General features: G+C 35.2%; 1 protein-coding gene across 4 annotated transcripts in view; it reads left to right on the forward strand.

The window, feature by feature from the left end:
* Positions 1-19,125, forward strand: part of EPHA6 (EPH receptor A6) — a gene marked incomplete at both ends in the record, with an annotated part of 657,283 nt that overhangs the window by 249,721 nt on the left and 388,437 nt on the right. For all 4 annotated transcript variants that reach the window (XM_084232801.1, XM_084232803.1, XM_084232802.1 and 1 more), the window contains one exon: positions 14,902-15,057. In XM_084232801.1, coding sequence (XP_084088927.1) covers positions 14,902-15,057 — 156 coding nt within the window. The remainder of the gene's footprint in view (positions 1-14,901; positions 15,058-19,125) is intronic.

Consider the following 19,125-nt stretch of genomic DNA (forward strand, 5'->3'; position numbering starts at 1 on the left):
GTCAGTATCTAAAAGGAACTCAAATTAGACAACTTTCTTGCCTCCCCCTTTTTTTCTAATGAAGCATTGTACAACACTTTTTAAAGGATGTAATTGCATTCCAAAGTGAAACAATGAAACTCTTCAGTTAAAGGCATCTTTAAGGTGCCCTAGAACCTGAGAACATTGCTGAAGTTATAAGGACCCATACCAGATAAAAATCAGCCAGTGACTATTTAAATTCCCTTGGTGCTACCTTTGATTATAGATTCAGTTTAGCTGTTAACTCCCATCTGCTTGCAGTTAGAATTTCCACTTCCTACATTCTCTCAGTAACTATAGAAACTTACCTTTGGCTCCACTTTTTTCCAGCTCTACAGAACATGACATTAATAGCTGCTTGGTTCAACAGTATTGTTAGAGGTGATACTAGTGAGCATTTTGCCTTGGCCCTTACAATTCTTGAGATTTTTATTTGACTGAAGGAAACCAAACCAAAGGTTACATAGGGATAAAAACCAAACTTAGCAGAATTGAGATTTCCTTGCTGTTGTTTCTTTCCTTTGCTTGATGCTGTCCTTAAATCATAAAGCTACTTATAATGAAAAGTGATTAAACCATAGACTTAACATTGAAAGTGCCGGTTTCTGAACACTTTCTAGATCAAAATCAGGGAAATCAAAATCAGGGAAACTTTGAAAGGTGAAATTTATGTATATGTAATTTTCTTCTACTTGGATTATGACCGTGGTTCAGAGGAACCTGACTTTTAGTCAGCCTGCACTCAAGGCTTGCTCTCTCTCTCCAAGTAACCAAGCAAGTCGAGTGCTCTGTTTTCTTGAAGGAGTTTGCTTAAGTGCAGTTGCTCAAAGTTCACTGGGCAAGCAGAACACCCAGAGTCTGGAAGCAGTGGTGGTTTTGGTACAGCATATATGAGACAAGGAGAAAGTTGTAAATAGAGGAGAGATTCTCTCCCACCTTAGGTCATTGAGGGCATCTGCTCTGAAAAGAACAGCACAAAAATGAATTTGAATTTGTTGTTGATTATCATTAAACCCTTAATGAGCTATGACTGGAAATTAATTCTGCCCTTTTCATAGAAAGGGACATGAGGGAGAGCAAAATTAAACAAGGCAATTATCTGGGTATTACTTTTCTTAATTTCATTAATAAATGTAGAAATGGGTTTAGGGAGGAAGCACATGCTATTTCATGATACTTGTTAACTCTGACTGTACAATAGAATAACCTTGCAAACATTGGCTAACTTCCCTCCCTGCTTAGATTTAATTGACTGGAGTATGACCAGGACATCATTAATTCCAAAGTCACTTAAGTGATTCTATTATGTCCCTGAAAGCAGAAGATTGGGTCTAGAGCCAAGAAAAATCTGAGTTCTGTTCCTGGCTTTGCCACCTTCTCAGTCTTAACCTCTGTGGAGTTATGTTAGTTCTTTAAATAACTATTTTTTTTATTTCAGATAGGGGTGTATATTTTAAAAAGTAAAAAAAAAATTACAAATATGAATCTCATAATTGTTTCTAACCTCAAGGACTTCATTAGCTAGTTTGGAAGGGGGCAGGATTTGGAGATGACAATTTAGCTTTAATACAGAGCTTAATATAATATTTTTTAGGGCCTCCTTGGTGGTGCAGCGGGTTGAGAGCAGTGCTGAGAAGCTGTCCGCAGCTTCCACGGAGATTCCCACATGGCTTGACAGACCTCTCCTGTCTTGCCCGCTGCTCCCATCAACAGTGTATTTCCATCCATCTGCCTGTTCTGCTCCCTGCCCTGTCTCTGGTGGATTCTCTCAGCCTCCCATGCCTCTGGCCTTTACCCCAGTACTTGTATAAATAAATAAATCTTTAATTAATAAATAAATAAATAAAAGTTTATATTAAAAAAAGATTATGCATATAAGAACTGGGATCTAGGCCAGAGGGGTGGGGGGAAAGAAGATTCACCAGAGACAGTGGGGAGCAGAACATGCAGATCTACTGAAATACACAGCTGAGGGGAGCAGCAGGTGAGACAAGACAGGTCTGCTGCGCCACGTGGGTAGCTCCCTGGCTGGGGATCAAACTCATGTTGCAATGGCTGGTAATAGCTGATAGCACTGTGTCTTTAACCTCTGCACCATCAGGGAGGCCCCCTTAATTAATATAAATATATCAACAAGCAGTTGTATTTTTAATAGAAAAATCTCAGTCTTGTGAAAATCCATAATTTGAACTCAACCTCACATGGGGTATTTTAGGTTAAAGAGAGACATCCACAAAGGCTCTGAAGAATGCAGAGTATCTTTGAGGAACAAAAAGTTGTTTTGGGGGTGATATGGTGATTGGTAATAGGCAAGAGTTTATGAAGACTACCCAGGACCAGATTTTGAAGGGTCTTAAGTACCAGAAACTCATTCAAATATAAAAGGAATAATAGAAATTTGATAATGATGTCAAAAAATACTGTGTTAAATTTGGAGAACTATTTCCTAGTTGACCTCTAGGTCCATACTTTGGTTGGACCTAGGTTTTAATGGTAAAATCAGAAATCAAACTCAAGTTTGAAAGCAGAATCCATGGGCCTTAACTTTCAATAGCCTGATTGCTTCAGGCTTTTCATATATTTTGTAATGAGATATAAATCCTTCCTATCCTATAGGGGGCTGCAATAGTTGATGAGATGGTGCATGAATAGTGTTTCATGTGTGCCTGATACATATTAAGTGCTCTGTAAATTGTATATTTCTATACTTTGTTGCTTTTCAACCTGGCAGCCTCAGTATCTGTGGTCCCTCGAGCACTGCAAGCTTGCATACTCAGCATTTTCTCTTGTACTGCTTAGTTAATCTCTGACAGTCTCCATTACCTGAATTCTGAGTACAATTTCTCAGTCCTCTCATCTCATTTAATTCCATAGATATTTACTGAAAGCTTACTAGTACTCAGCAGACCGTGTGGAAAGCTAGTTGTAAGAGGATACAAACAGGGATATGCCATACTTTCTGAACTCCAGGAGCCTAGAATCCAATGATGGAAAGAGTTCTATTCACACATAACTAGTACTAAGCCATGTATGTGTAAATGACTTTAATTGCTTGCTGAAGGCAAGGAAAGGGCTGATGTGAAAATCTGAGAGTTCTGCTCAGTTTATTTTTAAATTAGACCAAACGATAATGACCTGTTTAAGTTAGGTGCATTGACAAAAAGCCTGATGTATTTTGATTCAGAAATTATACATGAATTAGATGGAATCAAATTGTATCTTAGAAATAGAGGATGACATGTCTAATTGCTTAGTTTGTGAATTTGATCTATGTTTCAATGAACAAGCAAAGAAAAGCTAATTTATCAGTTGGACAATATTACTGCATTTGAACATGAGTTTGTTCTGATATCAAGATATATCTTAAAGAATTTGATAACTGAAAATATCATTTGCTCAAAGTATCAATGAGTAACCCTTGTCAGTTTCTTTAAAATCTCTTAACAAATCACTGAAGTGATCTACTCATCAAACACATCTATAAAAATGACAAAACTGAAAATTTGTCTGAGTCTTTGATTAGCATTGGTTGTTTTGTTTTTTAAACTTTAAATACTTTATTAAATAATTATGTCATTTTTCATAGTTACAGTCAAAAAAGGAAAAGGTGTCTGAAAACCTAAATTCTATGAATAGTTTCTACAAAAACTTGAAATTTCAGCTGGGATAATTTTATCCTCCACATACTTTATACAAGTCACCTGATTCAATTTAGCTCATCTCCCAAAGAAAATAAAATATACAACCATTGGAATATTATTTATTGTTAAAGAAATTAAAGAATTTATTTAAATAAAGTTATTATTTCATCAGGAGATGTACTTGGAAAGAAAAATTCCCAAAAGCAAATATGGTTCTTTTCAATTATATAGTAATTTTTTTCAAGTTGAAAAAACAAAATTGTATCTTTTTCTGTAACACTAAGATATAATTCAACTGTTTACATTTCCATCACACTGTATTGCCTCAGTGTTCTCATCTGTAAGGCAGTAATACATATTGAGTAAAGCTAAATCTGGCTTCCTATCTTAATTAAGAAAGTGCTGTTATATGCAGCAATACATTGCCTTTACATTTCCCAATGCCCAATACCCAATGAAGGCATAAATTTCTCACTGCCTGAATTAATACTGGCACATAGGCACATAAGGACTAGAATCTTCATCACTAGCTCATAATTTTTGATTGCTCATCGTTGGCAGGGTACTCTAACTAGGCACTCTAGTGGGTACACACATAGCTGAACATGCTGACGATGTTGCTTTTATATCTGAAGGTTCTATGCTAGTGAAAGGAGCCTCAAGGAGATGGCAGAGTAAAGGAGAGAATTGCATTTTATGGAGTAAGGAAAATTACTGAAAGGCTAGGGACATAAATGAATATTGTCCCTCAGGTAGAACTTTTATATATACTTTTCATGCAAGAAACTCCTTTTTAATAAAAAAAATAGACTCTTTCTGTGAGCAAAAATCACATATATTGTAGAACTAAGAGAGAAATACTAAAATTGATTGATAACACTGAAGAAATTTCAGATCCAAGCTCTGGTAGGGGAATCCTGAGGATATTTTGGAGAAAGTTTATTAAATAATGTATCTACACCGGTGAATAGTGGTAACAATTTACTGATAATTCAGCTGGAAAGATACTTGAACTTATATTGACCATAAGAGTGATACTCACTCATTGAACAAATAATTTCTTATTGAGTAAACTCCAATTGCCAAGTTCTGCTCCAAGCACAAGGGATAAGTCATAAACAGGAACGATGTTTCCTACTCTCAAGAATGGCAATAAAAAGTAAACTAATAAATGAACAAAATAAATTCAAAAAGTAGTAGTATTAAGCAGAAAATAAGAACATGTGATGCAAAAGAAATGACTGGAAGAGCAGTCCTCAAGTGCAGCTGTTTTTAGTGTACTTCAGAAGAAACATGCAGACCAGTATGACCAGAATAAAATGAAGGTGAAAAGAGAGACAGGAGATGTAGACAAGGGTCAGATCTTACGGAAATATCCGTTAGACCAGGGAAGGAATTTAGATTTTATTCAAAATGTAATGCTTGTAGTTAGAGGGTTTAATGGTAAAGTAACAATACTTTACAGACTAGAGATTTTGCCACTAACTAATGACCTACATTTTATTTTTTTTTAATTGAGGTAACACTGTTTTAAAACAGTGTATGTGATTTAGAAACTTACTCACATTTATAACAGATCACTTTTGATAGAGTGTCAGTACTATGTTGCAGGATTGTGGGTTCAAAAGTGGAGAGAGTCATTTGAATAATTTCATGCAAAAGATAGGTGATGTGGACTTGGGTCTTGACAGTGGGGATGAAGGTAGAGAGACAGATTTAGCATCTGTTCTAAAGTTAAAGCCACAGAATTTCATATAGTGGTTTGCGTGTTAGAAGTAGTTAGGCGATCACATAAGACATTTGATGTTTATATACATTGTGAGGGTAAAGAAGTTGCCAAAAAAAGGGTTGTGCCTAATTTGAACAAAAGCATAGTGTGCCTGCTCTAGGCTTTTTAATATTTACCATTCAAGAAGTATTTAGCCACCTAGCGTCTAATATTATCATATAACTTGATGTGTATACTTGTTACCTCCTTTGGGATTGACACTTACACAACCTATACCCCTAACTTCTCTGTAAAATGCTGAGTGAATAGTAACTGCAGTCAATTATACATTTACCAAAGTTGTTCCACTTGAGAATAATCAAAGGTGATTTTACTTGAAAATGTAGTATCAGCTAAATGGGTTTTTGGAATAACACTGTTATTTTTGTATTAATTCTCCAGTTTGCAAAGGTGAAAAAAGGGAGAATTATGTATGCATTCAAATTAAAATATGCAGTCAAACATGAGAGCTGAATAAATCATCAATATAGAAATTTGAGACAAAAGTCCTAAAATTGCAGGCTTCAAAATAACAGCATGTATTACAATTTAGGATTAATTTTCTAAATAGTACTTGAATAAGATACTTCTTTGTTAATGGATGTAGTAAAATATAATATTAATTCCAGATGTCTTTTGAAAATGTTACTGCAGAAGTATTCCTATTCCCTTAAAGAAGCTGTATCAGAATACTTAATATTCATATTTACTAATTTGGTTTGGTCCATCGAAGAATATCAAAGACCACTAGTTTATATGGTTATTCAGTCAGCAGCTATTTATTGAGCATCTAATATATACTAAGTACTGTATGAGAGGATAAGAATTTTAACGTAAAGATTGTTTCTTCTCATAAGTGCTCACGCACTGGTGTTAAGGTAGTAATGAAATAAAACCATAAAAACAATCTAATGCCTGCTTAAATGGGGCAAGTGTGGTGTGCACTTGAAATAGAAGGGAGACACAAATAGGTGTATGTTGATGATTAAATTGTTTTAGTCCAACAGTTTAATTTACCTTAAGTATCTAGAGTTTATCTAATTTAAGGAAATCTGATATCCAATTGTATTGCATAGATTAGAGAACTTGAAGTATCACAAAGGAAGATCTGTTAAGAATCATTTAAATTATTTATGTATACATGAATATAAAAGATTTACACTAAAATTTGTATGTATGCAGCTGCTGATTAATGGCATTTATAACTCTATAATGAAAACTCACTCTATGGTTCCAGGTTTTCCAAGGAAACACTTTATGGGCTCATGAAATGATATAACTGGTTTTTCAGAGGAGCTCCTACTTGCCATGAAAATTGAATTATCCCAGTACCATCTTACAGATGACCTAATTGGGTATAAATTATTCATTGGGAAATTCAGGCTCAGGCCAATAGCACTAATATATGTCTCTGTATGTGTGGAACTAGATGTGTGCCAAATTAAGATACCATATTCTGATCATACACATCACATCTGTAAAATCTGCATATCCTGATCTCTATTGATTACATGACCATATAGAACTATTACACACAGTTTGTTGGAAATTCTGAATCTTGAGTGTCTGCTCTTGATGCCTATAGCATGTTACCCTTAATTGTGTTCTTATGATTATGAGAATCTGTTGTATCAAAACCATCTTCGATCAACATAGGTACTCTATTTATACTGGGTAGAAGATGCTATTCCAGTTTACTTCAATGTGTACAGAGTATTCTAATGAAATATAAGCCAAGGTTTTGGTAGGTTCTTTTAAATTGCTAATTGAAATGTGTTAAGCTACTGTTGTAGTCACACAGTTCGTTGTTATTAAACATGTAAACACTGTGATGTTAAATACAAAATAAAACTAAAACTAAAGGTATCATCATGAAATTGAAATGCTACAGTATCAATAGAGGGATACTTATAATAAAAACACATTGGATACTTTAATTCACTTTTCAGCCAATTATATTAGTAATTATTTCAGACTTCTATGACAAATAGAAGTTAATGTTATCTGAGTACTTACTTATGGGAAAGATGGACACAGTTAAAACATTTTGAAATTTTAAGTCATTTTATACAAGTTTATAAATTTTGAGGAAAGCAGGTGGTGAATATTTTAATGCCTTTAATAATAAATATTCAAAAATATGCATGTAAATATGTATATTAATAATCAGCCATAGCCTCTATTATATCTTAAGTATTGTCCCAGTGCAATGCCTTATACAGAAACTTTAAGTTGATTTCAGTGTAGTTAAAAATCTATGCTTCTTTGTATATGAAATAAGAAAAATAGTAGGTGTCAAAATGTGGGTTGCAGGTTGATATTGGGAATGGTATATTATGGAGGAAGAAATAAATGTGCATATGCATTAAAGCATTGCTAGGAATATCTTCATACATGTAGCATATATATATATATATATACACACATAAATTTATATAATGTGTATGTTTGTGTATGCACATATATATTCATGATAAGGTTTTATTCCAAACAAAGTTTGAGCTGAAAAATCGAGACCTGACTTTAAATCCTGACTTGGTCATATATCATCTTTGTTATTTAGAGCAACTGTTAGAGCCTTCATCTCCTTACTTGTGAAATGAGGATATTAATACCTACAATCCAAATACCATCATTGAGTTTTTATATGCCTTAGATGGGATAATGTGTGTAAAGCATCAATTTGTAGTGGACAATATTGTGATTATTATATTGATTATCAATATCCTTCGTAACCCTATAAAAGGAAAATGTATGCTTTTCTTGTCAGTAAAATTTTCACAGCGTATAATTCAGTACTATATATATTAGTTTTGTACAATGTTCAGCTACAGGAATGCCACAGACATATCATAGCAGGACATTCACAATTGTCAGATTGAAGAATGTATTGTAAGTTTGTTGCTCTGCCAGAAGAAGATTCGGTAGTCAAACTTTACTGAGGTGTTATAGTATGTGAGACTTTGAGCAGTGATGAGCAAGTTTGGTCAAAAGGTTGAAATCATGCATACAAACCATTTTATGTGCATCTTTCTTCAGTTCTACGTTGAAAGACAAAATGCCTTGTTTATTTTCACCCATAAAATGAGCATTTTTTATGCAATAAAAGTTGTGGATGACATTTTTTGTTTCTAATTATCACAGTAAAACTACATTTGGTTTGCTTCCTACAGAAGAAAAATATCCACATGAACACAAAATCATTAGTTGAACCAAATCTGTCAATTGAATTCCATAAAAGTATTTTTATACAAGTTATTTATAATCCAAATACTATCATCTATTGTTATTTAAAAGTTGTGCACTCCTTCACTGCTCTAGATCACAAAATAGACATGCTGTTCCAAATATATTGGGTGACCAATGTTCTGTCTGCTGAGTGAAACTGGGTCTGCAACGCAGGCTGCAGGGCAAGACTGGCTGTCGTCCCTCACTGGCAGAACAGTGGCAGTTTTCCTCCCTGCCCCAGAAACTACTTGCAGACAGTGGGAGCAGCAGTAGGTGACAGACATTTTACAGCCCACCACCAGTGGCTTCACTGGAGCTCAGGCTGTAGGCAGAGGCCAGCAGTGATGGTGACAGCAGTGGTTTCCTTACCACAGCACCCCAGGGCACTAGACCCTTAGTTCAGGGCTGCAGGAAGTAACATAGGGCCTCACTGGGCCAGCTCCATTGCTGTGGCTCCATCCAGCTGCAGGCAGTAGAGAGGCCCTTGGATTTGGTGCCTGGATCTTAGAATAGAATGATCAGTTGCAGCTGTAAACTGGTAAATACTCTAATTAGCCATATGATTGAATACAGTCTAATGAGGCTTGTCAGGGGGAAGCCTGAAAGAGCGTGGAAGGCAGGGCACTGCCTGAAGCACTTTGTGCTTCAGAAGGACTCTTCCTGACATCAGCAGCTGACTCCCAGAGAAAAAAGAGAAGCCAAAGGCAGAGAAACCAGAGTTTTATAGAGGTTGGATCAGTTGTACCTGCCTCCAGCCTGTCTCTGACACTATCTGAAAGGAGCACCAAAGGCCCCGGGCCTGATGTCTCAGAGTGCTTGCTGTTGGTATGGGCAAACAACTCACAAAGAACTGTTAACACAGTGTTTCTAGCACTGCTGCCTCCTAATGACGGGTCCTGATGTACATTACTGGCCAGTGCTGCCCAGCACTGTTGACCAGTGAATGGCATTCTGTGTCCAGGTCACCTCTGAGAACATTTAACCAGTCCTCATCATTTGGTTCCTGCCTCCTGGTGCTGCTGCCTCCATTGTTGTCTATTCAGTGCCTGGTGCTGTCCATCCCAACTTTCAGACACTATGGGCAGCTGTGATGTCATCTCAGTGGCCCCACTGTGAGTGCTTCCAGTGAGCTGAATCCTGGCCCCTGCTTGTGGTCTGCCACGAACTCCAGACCCTCATTGATGGGACAGTGCCATCTTGGCTGAGCAACCTTTTGTTTGGGACTTTTGGACACTGTGTATGGTATCTGGGGTGAGACAGTCAGCCATGTGCAAACTGAGAAACCGTTTGTTTCCTCTGTTTGTTAAATATACCCCATTGTTGTTGTTCTCCGAACTGGAGTGGCCTTGGCAATTGTGCATGCAGGTGAGAACCCAAAGGCAGTGACCTGTCCCTTATTGGCCACTCTCCCTTTGAATGGCTACTGCCTTACTATATCTCTGCTTTAGCTCTGTTTCATGAGAACTCAGATTATGGATTAGAACTGAGTAGAAGAGAAAAGAGAAAGTGGTTTCCACTTTGTCTCTTGAGCATTAGGATTTCCATTTCCCATTTCTAGAGCCAAGATGAACAGATTTGTCCTGAAACTCTATCTGTGGCTTGGTGCCCATTTCTGAGTCTCCAGTTCATTCAGCTCAGGTACCAGATCAAGCACTGGTGGTAGAGCAATGGTACATTGCTAGCTCAGTAGTACTTCTAAATTGTCTCTTTTCCAGTATCGATGCTTCCTCTTAAATTTTCAGAGTTATCAATCATCTGCTGGGTATTTTGTGCCCAGAGTTTACAGATAAACAGGAGAAAGAGGATGCAGTGTGCTAATGTTATCTTTTCCAGAAGCATAACCCCTATCTCTGATTCTTTATAATAAAAGTCATATAATGGATAGTGTGTTTTTGTTTTTCTATTTGCTTTTTTTAAGAGGAAGTTCACTTTAAACATTTATTTGGTGATGGCAATGATTAGAAATAGTAATAGCGTATTTTTACATGTATTATCTCATGTGAACTTTATAGTGGCCCATCTGTAAGGAAGGTTAGTTTGAATATTTTAACATATAATCCAGAATTTGTAATTACTTGTCCTGTATTTGAACATGAGATTTTCCTTGGGTGGTTGTTAGGAAGTTATTCTGGAAAAACAAAATATTTATGCTTATTTATACTTAGGTTTTAGGACTTTCCCCCCCCCCTTTTTATATTTTCCAAATTTTAAATCTTCCCTCACATTTCTACTTACAAGGCACAGCAAAATTTAATTTTCATAACAGCAGAATAGCATTTAGGGCAACTGCAATGTTACTGACTATCCCAATTTTTTAAATTTTATGAAGTCTGTTTTTAGAAATGCAGATCACATAGTGTAGTCATTCAGGTTGATCTAAACTTACAGGCTATTGAACATCGGTTAAGCAAAGGCAGTCAGTTACATTAATATCAGTTCCTGTCATATAAGACATAATTCAATATTTCATCAAATGGTGAGAACTTCACAGCATGATATGCCAGATAGGATTTCTCATGGTCTTTGTCTTAGGGTTCTCTGATTATAAAGATAAATCCAAAGAACATTGCTAGCAAAATATAACCTAACCAATTTTGAAAATAATGTATGTGTTGCATACATTCCTTTATTTTGTTTTAGCAGTGTGTGTGTGTGTGTGTGTATACTTTCAAACTGCATTGGAATCAATACACAAGACTTAAAATTTTCTGAGGATAGTAAAATCTGTATGAGGAAAACTGTATTGCAAATATGTAGCTTACTAGTAGTATTAGTGGGATTTGGTTACTATACTCATATTGAATGTACCTTTATTACATGCTTTACTATAAAAATCACTTTGCCCTTTATAATTTGTATCACATATTTTATTATTTTACATAGTCACCTAAAATTTCTTAAATCAAGGGCCTCCCTGGTAGCACAGGGGTTAAAGCCTCAGTACTATCAAGTCATCACCAGCCGCTGTAGCATGAGTGCCATCCCTGGCCAGGGAGCTAACACACATGACACAGCAGACCTCTTCTGTCCACTGCTCTCCTGAGCAGTGTATTTCAGTAGATCCACCTGCTCCCCACTCTGTCTCTGGTGAATCCTCTCACCCTCCTATACTTCTGGCCTACACCCCAGCTTTTTCATGCATAAAGAAAGAAAATAAATCTTAAAAAAAGTCTCTCAAATGGAAAGCATTTTTAAATAACACTCAGATTTTTAACTAAATTGTAACTTAGGTTGTTTTATCTGTAATTTATAATACTTTTAAATTTTATGGATCTGTCATTAACAAATTATATAATATTCATTCTCTTGGAATTCTTGATACTTTTTATATGTACAATAGATACATAGCAACAAAAAAATATATTTTACAAATATTTTACAAACAAGACTTGTTTGTAATTTGATTAAATATCTCCATCAAATTATATGATTAGAAATTTAATAAAGTGGGCTCCCTGGTGGCACAAGGGAGATTCATAGGTAAAGACTTAACCTATGAATCTATCCACAGCCACTGCAGCACGGGTTCAATCCCCAGCAAGGGAGCTACCCATATGGCACAGCAGACCTCTCCTGACTCACCTGCTGCTTCTCTCAGCAGTGTATTTCAGTTGATCTGCCTGTTCTGTTCACCACTCTGTCTCTGGTGAATCCTCTCACCCCCCCACACCTCTGGACTGTACCCCAGTTCTTGGACTGTACCCCATCAACAAATAAATCTTAAAAAAATAAATTTAATAAATTGTAAGCTTGTTTAAACAGTTAATTGAACATATCAGTTTACCTCCATTAACTCAGGATATTTCATCAAAATGCATACGAGGATATAGAAATTTTATACTAATAAGAACAAAGCAAGGAGTGAACAGATTAGAAAATATGTCAAATGAGAAGGGTCAGTATGTCAACAAAATTATAGTGAATGAAAATCAAACGGAACAGTGATAGCTCATGTAGCATTGAACCTGGTATGTCTGCCTGTAGGCTCCTTTCACTTTCTGCTGTTCTTTTGGTATATACCTAGGAGTACAATTTTCATGACAGAAGATATGCTTATATTCATCCATAGTAGATACTGCTAAATAGTTCCTCAAAATGGTAGTACCAATTTAAATTCCTCCAGTAATGTATGAGAGTTCATATTGTTCCACATACTCACCAACATTTAGTTTTGTGTGTCTTTTTCTCCTTACTGGTAGATAGCAACAGTATTGAATTGTACTTTAAAATAAACTCTTAAATATGTCTTTGAGGAACTAGGTATAGTAGATAATACAAGGCCATTATAAAAAGGAGAGAAATATGAAGACAGTTACCAAAAAATAACAACTCAAAATTATTAAAGTAGCCTGATTTTAACTTGTGACCAAGATGTAGTAAAATATGCTACCTGAAATAAATCCAGAATCCCATGCAATACATATAAAAAGATCATTTTAATATCTGACATAAGATAATAAGAGATATATTCCCTGAGGGAAAATAAAGGAAAAAAGCCCTACAATTGCCCCAAATTATTGTCTTGAGAGAGTTATCAGGCCATCAAGCAGGGAGGAAGGGACCCTGACAGAATCTGATAGATTTCTCTGTGGACTGAGAAAACATATCTGAGAATCCAGGCAGACCAAGAAAGTGTCATAAATCAGTGTGAAAGGGGACAATGCTTTTCTGAAAGAGGTTCTCCCTGAGTTTTGCTAATGAGCAGATAAACTAACAAAAGAGATTAAACAACATCATTAAAGTGATAAATGTATTCTAAAAGAAGGCATATAAAAAGAAAAGGAGCAAAAGAGATACAGGTTAAATGAAAAGCAAATAACAACATAAACTTAAAACTAACCATATCAGTTATCACATTAAATGTAAATAGTCTAAACATCTTAATGAAAAGGCAGAGATTATCAGGTTATATTTGAACATAAGAAAAAAAGCAACACCCAGGCATATTGCCTAAAGCTTACATATGAGGTGAAACAAAAGGAACTTGGAGTTGATATGCTTACTATCTGGATTGTAGCAAAGTTTTCACAGTTTACAAATAATGTCAAAACTTATAAAATTGTACACCTTGCATATGATTTCCCACACTAATTGCACTCAGTAATTGTTATCTTGTTCATTACCTTTGGATACATTCCCAGAAATGAACTTGTTGGGTCATATGCTGATTCTATTTTTAATTTTTGAGGGAACTCCATAATGGTCTTATGGAGTGACTGGAACAACTTATATTTCTTTCAACAGTGCACAAATTTTCTCTTTTCTCTACATCCTCACCAATATTTGTTATTTTTTCTTTAATGATGACAGCCTTTAAAACATACATATATCTATATAGCAATATGTGGGCATTTTATGAAAGTGACATTTGAAGAGGAAAGGTGGAAAGAAAGGGTAGATATAAACCAATTTTCTAAATGATATTTTAAAATAAATGTCCATAGAGTTTGGATGTTTTGATCTCATTTATATAAGCATGAACTTACTTGATTAAAGATTTGTTTAAAAAAAATAATTATAGAAATTAAAGCCTTAACTTGAAGATCTGTATCTGAATAGCTTTTCTTAAAAAGGAAAAATCAGAAACCACTGTATGAGATCATCTTTAACTTTCAATTGTATTCTGTGGTGTATTGGCATATATTGGAAATATTCTTATCTTAGGTGGTTTGTTATTTTAAAATAAAGTTTACATCCTATAAAAAGAAAGAAAAAAGTGGTAGAGAAAAAGGGTGGATGGATAAGAAAGAAATTTAAAAGTTCTCAAGATTTGAAAACTTAGGCTTGTTTTTTTACAGATTCAAACAAGTAAAGCCTAGTTACTAAAAGATATATAGAATGCTAATTCTGCTTACAGCATGCTATCAATGGTAATATAATGTTAGCCATCAATGAATTAATCTTTCATGTAGTCATTCAGTTTTTCAAGTATTAATAAAACTCTAATTTTTTTTTTGAACTATGCCAAGCACTGTGGATATAAGGATAGTAAGACCCAGGTCTCCTCATGACATTTAAGAGAACTTAGGCGATAGATGTGACAAAATATTTATAATCCAATATGATTCAAGCTAAAAGAGGGGTAAATTTTTTATTTCATTAGTGTGTGCTCTATAAGAGAATGTTGGATAGATTGATTATTCTGTTATACCTTACATTGAACTCTGAGATCCCAAATGTGCATAACTAATGTGTACAATAACAATAGCAGTAATAGCAAAATTTTCTTTCCTGTTCTTACAGCTTGTAGACCGGGATTCTATAAAGCATTTGCGGGGAACACAAAGTGTTCAAAATGCCCGCCACACAGTTTAACCTACAAGGAAGCAACTTCTGTCTGTCAATGTGAAAAGGGCTACTTCAGAGCTGAAAAAGACCCACCATCTATGGCATGTACCAGTAAGTCTGTACATTTTGCATTTTGCATTTGGAAATGCTAACTCCAAGCCTTTTTGTCTCTATTATAGTTTTTCTTATTTTAATTGACATATACGAAATCCTATGCCATCAATACCTTTTGTTCTTGATAACAATCAGAGGAAAAGTTTCTCTTTACTCTCAGCAAACTTGATTTTCAACTGCTTATAAATAATGTGTTTATTCCTCAAAATCACATTGATCCTTATAAGTACTGGCATTGGTTTGAGGTCCTTTAAGTTTTCCCAAATAGCATCTTCCCTTCAGAAGTTAATGCAGTTTAAGACTACCTGAGAATTTATAAGTAAAACTACTGTTCTTTGTTTCACATCAATATAAGACCATCAATTTTTCTCTGTGGAACTTCCAGATGCATCTTTAAAAGTGTGTGTGCTATTATTATTCAGAAAAGTTCTAATTTCCTTGACTTTAAAGGAAAAGTTGTCTTTAAAGAAATGTATTTTTGAGTTTGTCCACATTTTATCTCTCATTCTCTCTCTAATTTTTGTGTTTAAACCAATAGAATCTTAAATCTGGCAGTCTTTTAATGCATACATTGAAAATATTAATTACTTGTTTTCTCCTGTTAAGTATTATGAAATCTATATACATTCTTAAATTAAAAGTTAATATATTAAACCATTGTTAAGCTATGCAAAAGTAAAACGTCACATCTTAGGTAGTTAGGACAGTCTTGGTAAATACATCAATAAGATACTATAGTGAATTTTTTTCCCTTTTTTGATGAACTGGTGCCAAAATGTTGTTTATGTCATCTAATTCCATAGAGGCAAAATTCAGTCAGGAATTATGTAATGCCACACGTTCCTTAATGGCAGTGATGGCAATGTTCCATATTTTAAATTTAACTGATATAGAGTATAAGTGTGTGGCCATTCTGTGCAGCCCATGTGGCCTCTCTGTGCACCTGTTTGTGTAGGATTTGGAAAAGGCACTCCTGCATGACTGCCCTAAGACAGTAGCCCACATCATGATGCAGCTGGGGATGCCTAGGAAGCCATTGACTGATTGTGTGCCATGGTCTGAGGAGGTATGGGAGTAGCTCAGAATTACATCAAGTTCCTGCACAGGAGGAAGTCCTCCCTGTATATGTGGCTGACATGTCCCCTCCAGTTCCCTTTAAAGTTGATTACCCTTTGTCTCCCTGGACCCTGTTCCTCCTGCTCATTGTCACATTTGTTTATTACTGCTAGTAAATAGCAAGAGGGCTACTCACTGAACAGCAGAGTCTTGCCTTGCAAACCTACTCCATGACTCATCCCCAGAACACACTGGGACATTCCCAAGTCAACACAGATGTGTCTATATTACTACATGTTTTAATATAAAACATTTTTAGGGTACACATTTAATAAAAATATAACACATTCCTTAGTGAATGTAGTTTTTGCTTTCTCATTGTAAATGCTTAGTGACTACTTTCTATGAATATTGCAGCCTGGGAAATTACTACCTAGGTATTTCTTCCTCTTCCCCCCTCTAGCCCGCAGAACATATTTTAAGTTCACAAATAGGTAAAGGGTAATTGTAAAATATTTTTTTCATCCAACTATATAAATAGTTTTCAATAGGAAAACTTGTTGCTATTATGACACATATGTAATGTTTCCTGAACAGTTGTTACGTATTATTATATTGTAGACACATATTCCAGTTTAGATAGATTATGCTATTTCAAATGGCTACACTCCTGCCTGACAAATATTTCTCAGAAAAACTAAATGGAACTCCCTAGATAAGTAGTAGAAAATTTCCTGTTCTTATTTTCTTAGGAGTCATAAATAATTGATAAGTTGAAGAAATAAATTGATTCCCATCAATATAATTCTTTAGTGAGGTAACAGACAGGTAACTGGGAAGACTCACAGATTTGGGGTGAGAATAGTTAAGGAAATAAATATGGAATGCAATAAGCTAGGTCCTTACTATTGAATGAGGTAGGTGTACTTACCAGCTCAGGATTTTATGTTTCTTAGATTTTTCTTTCCTTAATTTTTGGCTTGGTGTAGAGAAGAATAACTTTCTCTACCCTTGTAGATTCTTCACTGAAATCCTATAAATAAAGGATAGATTAAAAGGTGAAAACAAAATAATTCATTCTCATGGGAACATCGCAAAGAGGTTCAACAAAATGACCAAAGTAGGCTGCTTTTATGTATTTTAGACAAAGAAATATCAAATCTGTGAAAAGTGACATAACAAAGATTTTTAAGGTTTGGCATTAATTTAGTGAACTGAGCAGAACTCATTTACACAAGCTAAACAGGCCTAGCATTTCTTTTCTGTGGCAATAAAGATGTCTCTTTCTCTGCCTCTACAGGGAGGGTACCCTTCCCATGGGGGATTTATTTCTTGTTTTCAGGGAGAATGAAGAGAGTTCGAGTATTATTCCATCACTATCTATTTCTCAAGCAACTTTAATTCAACATAATAAATATGCCACTTGGACACATTTTGGGGCTGTCTGCTCTGAGCCCCGATATTGGTGTTGTAAATTACGTCTATAAAATGTTAGCCTGCTTTAGATATAACAAAATAGAAGCAGAGAATGGCTTATTTCTGGTCATTGGGCAGCATTAGACTAATACCAGTTTGCCATGTTGTCATCAGAGATTGAAAGAGGAAATCTCCAAAGAAAATTGAAAGCTTTCTTCAGATCTTCCTCCAGCCACAGAAGATATCTCTCACAGGGCTTCTCTCTGTTAATTCCATAAGCACTTATTTGCTTTGTTTTAGTAAAGACATAAAAAAGTATATTAATAAATTCACCTTTTTTTTGAAGATCCTATTGATTCTTCTCTGTTTTGACGGTCATGTGTAAACTGCTATATCCATGAATGTTACAGGTATTTGATATGCATTTTTAATTACTTTGGATAGAATTTTCCTCACATTTCATTTTTTGTTTTTGTGGCTTTTCATGTGTTCCATTTTCATGACCTCACTATCATCTGTAAATAGATGATCTTTAGAGTCAACTGACTACAACCTTTCACAACCTGTATGTCCCGTGGAAACTTTTCCACATCTCTGACCCTTTTTCTTGTAATACTTCCCCTTTGTTATTAAACTCATGGGCTTCAAGATTACGAATTTGTTCTCATGCTGTTTGCCAACATTGTCTTCTACTTGAAATGCTCACCTTCTAGGTATTCTTACTGCTATTTCCTTCTTGCCATTCAGGCTCAAATGCCAGCTCTTGGGACACGTATTTCCTGAACATTCATTCAAAAGCAGATTACCATTCAATTACTCTCTTTAATCTCATGTTTTATTTTTTGTGGATTATAACACTGTGAAAATATCATATTTATCTGTACATTCATGTTCTTATTTGTAATTATTCTGTTACACTAGATGACAAGGGCCTTGGGATCATGTATTTTCTTTCTTTACTGTATCTCCAGCACTAATAATAGTTTCTAGAAGATGATAGTCACCAAATAAATATTTGATGAACAAATAAACTAGTAATTCCAAGTTCACCTGCAAAAATCACTTACCTTAGCCTGCTCATCCATCCCAATTTGTTTCCTTATCCTAGGAATCCTCATTTACCCATGCATGCAATCCAGGCAATTTAGAATCATAATCACTGCTCAAGACCTTAACGAGTCACAAGTCTTATGAGTTCCACCTCTTAGTATTTCTGCTGTCCATTCCTCCCTGTCAATTCCTGTCCCTGTTCTTTTAGTTAAGACCCTCAGTTATCCGTTGGGTTAATTTAATGATACCCTGACAAGTCTCCTTCTTTAGTCTCCTGTCCCTTCACATATTCCAAAAAATTAGAAAGCATTTTAAGCCAAAACAAAACTTTTATATTGTCACATCTTCTTAACTCTTTCAAAGTCCAACCCTGTTAGCCAAAACTGTAAGAGTGAATCCAAGGACATCCAACATCAAGCGCTGCCCTGTCTCTCCCTTTCCAATTTTAACTGTTTAGGATCTCTCAGATAGCCCAAATACCCATTATATTACTTAGAAGTTTAGGTCTTCTTTGTTTTTAAAAATTACTTTATTCCTCTTGCA

The sequence above is a fragment of the Talpa europaea genome (assembly GCF_964194135.1).
Source record: "Talpa europaea genome assembly, chromosome: 4".
Taxonomy (NCBI): Eukaryota; Metazoa; Chordata; class Mammalia; order Eulipotyphla; family Talpidae; genus Talpa; species Talpa europaea.